At 36.8% G+C, this 4,529-nt stretch overlaps 1 protein-coding gene across 2 annotated transcripts in view; it reads left to right on the top strand.

Annotated features, from left to right (window-relative positions):
- Positions 1-3,641, top strand: part of ADGRL4 (adhesion G protein-coupled receptor L4) — a 77,446-nt gene extending 73,805 nt beyond the window's left edge. For both annotated transcript variants that reach the window (XM_026854390.1, XM_026854389.1), the window contains 2 exons: positions 1,467-1,635; positions 2,165-3,641. In XM_026854390.1, the coding sequence (XP_026710191.1) occupies positions 1,467-1,635; positions 2,165-2,227 (232 nt within the window). In that variant the 3' untranslated portion in view covers positions 2,228-3,641. The remainder of the gene's footprint in view (positions 1-1,466; positions 1,636-2,164) is intronic.
- Positions 3,642-4,529: the final 888 nt, after the last annotated feature.

The raw sequence follows: 4,529 nt of genomic DNA, 5'->3' as shown, positions 1-4,529 counted from the left end.
AGGAAAGGGGTTTTTTTTGTCTATTGTCCACTCATATAGATTTGGAGGTGGACTGTGCAATCTTTATTCCCATTGAGCAGTACCCTCTACAGCAACACTGGGATTGTGTGAGAGGTGTACGAGGAATACGAGTAGCCATATCAACTAGAGGGTAAAGGTTGATGGCAAGGTTAAAAAAGTAATTGTCCTTTTTTCTTAAGTACTTTCCACAGCCTCTGTGCAAGACAAACCAGATTTTAAAACTTATGCCTGAATTGGAACTAAAATATTTACCTTGAAGTAACAAGTAATTTGGTGATAAGAGAATCAAGACATTCATGTTATTTGTAAAAAGTCTACAGTAGGACATTGTGCTTCTGTGGCACTGGGGGAGAAGGGGGAGGATTCTCTCCAGGATTTTTACTTTGCATGCTGCTATGATTTTTCCATCAACTCACTCTCTTTAAAACTGATTTATAGGGACCTTGAAAACCGTTTGTGCAGGAAAAGCTGAAGTGTACTACAGGGAACATTGAAAACAACTTACTGTTTGTGTTGCTTAGGAACACTCCTGCAGTTTCAATGCATTGCACTAGATTTATAGTTAGGATTTAGCAATTGTTTGATTGATTACTTTCTCTTATTCCTCACCCTTCATAGTTTCATGTGGTGAGCTGGTTTTAATGAAGTTGAAAATTATGCATTTTCAGAGGAACAGTGCTAAAAATGTCTGTTGTTCAAAGGAAGTCCTGCAATGACTGGGCTGAGAATGAATAAGAAAGTAATCAGTGGTTTCGTTTCTGAGACAACATGCTGTAATTTGCTCAAGTCTGTGAGCAGAGCTCTACAGCATGTTGAAAAAAAAAATCATAGCCAATCAGTTCCTACAATTTTAAAGCATCAATATGCTGACCCAGGAACTATGTGAGTATTTGTGTTCTAAAAACAAAAATAATTTTTTTGAAAGAGAAAGAATGAAAGAAAGTCTAGTTTTACAACTGGCACCATCTTCTGCAGTGAACCTGAGAGGCAGCCTGGGAACCCTTTGATGTCATGCACATGTACTGACCCAAGAGCATACTATATATTTTTCTGGGTTATTTTTTGAGGAAGATAAGGGGGAGGAGGAAAAGTGGGGGAATGCTTCATAACAGACATATGTTTTTCCTTGGGGAATTACACTAACAGTAGATTTAAATCAAATCATATGGTGCTGCAGTACACCAGAGAAAACATATCTGAAGATTAAAGAAGCCAGTGTTTTAAGTCCCTCCAGTTTTACTCCTTTGCTCTTCTGCAGTGCATATATGAGTTTACACATGCCACGGTGCTACAGCACACCCTAAAGAGCAGCCCATGCATTTGCACTTCTCAGGCCTTTGCAGCTGTGAAAAAAATTGCCTAGGCAGCATTCACCATCCAAAGTGGTGAAGGAAGGAAAATAGCATGTGCCCACATCTTGTTTGCAATGTTTCCTTCCTCTCTAGATCCTGTGCCCGAGGTGCTCTTGCTCTCCTGTTCCTCCTTGGGGCTACCTGGATCTTTGGAGTCCTCCATGTTGTCCAGGGATCCGTGGTTACTGCGTATCTTTTTACAATCTTCAACGCATTCCAGGGGATGTTCATCTTCATATTCCTTTGTGTGTTGTCCAGGAAGGTAAGTGTCCTGTTCCCTGTGGGAAGTGACTCAGGCAGCTTTGGGTACCTACACAGGCAGGTGCCCAGCCCTGAAGTGCAGTTGTGGTGTGAATGTTTTATCAGAGCAAGGGAGGAAATCCTTGTGCTATTGATGGGGGAGAGGAGGGAAGAGGGAAAATTTTGCTATTGCCTTCAGTGGAGACAGAACTTCTCTCCAATTTTTATCTTCCACATTATTTTCTCCCAGTTTTAAAACCAGTGTATGAAACATGGAAAAATGTTTTTAAAAATTGTAAAATTGGTCATAGAGCCATTATCCCAATGAAATAATGCAATGTGTATGATAAAACTCACTTCCAGTCATTCCAGTTAGCAGCAGGATTCACCCACACTATCCAGAGATGATACTTTCTTTAGTATTCTATCCTAAAGTCAAAAGCAGCCCCACTTTAAACATCTAGTGACAGGAGCAGTACAAAATGAGTTTAAAACCATATAGAACTATTAATAAATCTGTTTCATATTTGAATCCAATATTTTTATTTCAGATTCAGGAAGAATATTATAGGTTGTTCAAAAATGTTCCTTGCTGTTTTGGCTGCTTGAGATAAATGGAAGGAAATCATGCATGAGCATCTCAGTGGAAGAAGGGAGCAACCTAGATGATGTTCTTATGGATATTACAGAAAAATATGGTATTGTGAAAGTATGAAATGATCCAGTGAGCAGGCATATCTCTTAACCGAATTACTGACTGGTTTTGTACATACGTGTGCACTCATGTGGAACATTTATATTATGCTGTATACAAACAGTATACAAAACAAACTGGATTATTGTAAAACAAATATTACTGAAGACCAGGGAAAGAAGCAAATTTCTAAAGAAGCTCAGGACTCTTCATGACTTAGATTTTGTTTCTAATATTAGACATATCTGCAGTTCTTGAAAGCAAGATACCAAAACCCAACTGGCACAGCAGATTTTATTAATTGCTTTGCTAGTGGAAACATGTTCACTGTCTTTTTGTAGCAATGAGCTTCTTATAACAAGTAGTATGTGGCCATCTGCAGGGAATGGGTTCCATTAAAGAGTCAGTAGATAAAGATCTGCTTCAGCCCAGACTTTTGAAAACATTTCTTTTAATTTAAAGTAGATTAAAAAAGGAATTTGTTTAATATTATTCTCTTATCACTCTGAAATATATATTTGTATATTAATCAATTCTTTATTTTTATAACTTTAAAAGAACTGTTTAGATCTAAAGAGCTGAGGTCAGATCTGATACAAGAATGGTGGGACAGCCATTTTATAAGTGAAAGATTATTTTGTGAATACTTTGAAAAAGATCTGGTTCTTGTTTTATTTAATTGCCAAAAAGACTGAGATCTGCTAAACTGGCACTATGATTCTGGAGGCTGTGGGAAGAAGATGCTTTCACAAGTTTGTCACTTGATAGAGATATTTGCAATCCAGACCTTGTAGGATCTAATTAAAAGTAAGTGGTAGAAATCACCCATGCAGAAGAATACAGATTGGAATTCAAGGTCGTGTGCCTCCATAGCACGTAAAATTGTAATTACAGCAGTTTTCTCTACTCATAGCATCTTTGAGTGAAGCAGTTGTCTTCCTCTGAGGCTCCTGGGTTTGAAACACTTATCCTGCGTTTAACCTTAGGAGCATACATAGATCTACTGAAATCAAAGGGGAGTACTTGAGGTGCAAGTTTTGCCAGATCAGGGCATAAACATGATGCATCAGCAGTTCCACCTTTGCCATTTTACTCATTTTAAAAGTATGCTTTAATTTCACCCTTTTAGCACCTAGATTATGTGAAGTGCTGAGCAACCCTCAGTCCACGTTGCCTTCTCAGGAAGTGTCTAAGATCTCAGATGAAGCTCAGTATTTTTTCCCAGTGAGGCACTGTAAATATGTAGTTAATAAATCCCACTGTTGTGTTGTCTGTTAAAATAAAGCACTACTCTGAATTTTATTTATATTAAAGAAAACCATTTTTGGTAATGGTCAAAATTGTTTGGTTTTTATCTTTATTTCCATATACACAAAGTTTTCATTGTATGCATTGCAGTGCCATGCTTCATTAAGTATATTCCATGTCTCCGTTAAAATTTTGGAAACCACAAGAGGACTCTTTTTTGGGGGAAAAAAAAAAAAAAAAAAAAAATCTGTTGATCATTTGAATGTAAAATATGTGAATAAACTGAAGTGTTTAGCTTTTACATTTCAACATTTCCCTTCATTTAAGTAAATACAGTGGTAAAAGTTCTCATGGCTGTATATTATTTGCACAGAATTATTTGCTGTATTTTCTTTGCTGTTGTATGTCTTCTTCCAGGTTTGGGAAGATACAGATGCTTATTACTTAAAAGAGTATTTTTAAAAGGATACCTACTAATACATCATTTTTAATCTCCTGTAGAAATGTAACCTATAGTAAGTCTGTCTGGACAAAGAAGCATTTCTAGTAACTATATAATGACTTCAGCATGCTCAGTGAGATTGAAAAAGTTCCTTGGAAAGAAAATATATCATAAAGTGTTTAGGTTACAATAGTCTTTTTAATGAAAGAATATCTTTTATAGGAAAACGGTGCTCTCTAGTCTCTGGGTCAGATCTTCATTCAAACTCTGTTTTCCTTACATGCAAGGATGAGTTTTCATCTTTTAATATTGCACATAAGGAGCACAAAAATTTTCTTTAAATTCATTGCCTTAGAGCTTGAAGGATATTGTAATTGTTCTCCCTAATGCATGCAGAATTACTGACAAGAAATAAAAGGGTTTATTTGTCGCAGCCCTTAGTGACACAAACCCCAACCCAGCAGAGAGAGGAGGAGAGACAATGGACATAAACTGAAAAAAAGAGAGGTTTCAGCAAGATATGAGGAAAAAC

The sequence above is a fragment of the Athene cunicularia genome (assembly GCF_003259725.1).
Source record: "Athene cunicularia isolate RWA chromosome 8 unlocalized genomic scaffold, athCun1 chr8_part1, whole genome shotgun sequence".
Lineage (NCBI taxonomy): Eukaryota > Metazoa > Chordata > Aves > Strigiformes > Strigidae > Athene > Athene cunicularia.
The sequence above is the reverse complement of the archived record's forward strand: the minus strand, read 5'-3'. Positions and strand labels throughout refer to the sequence as shown.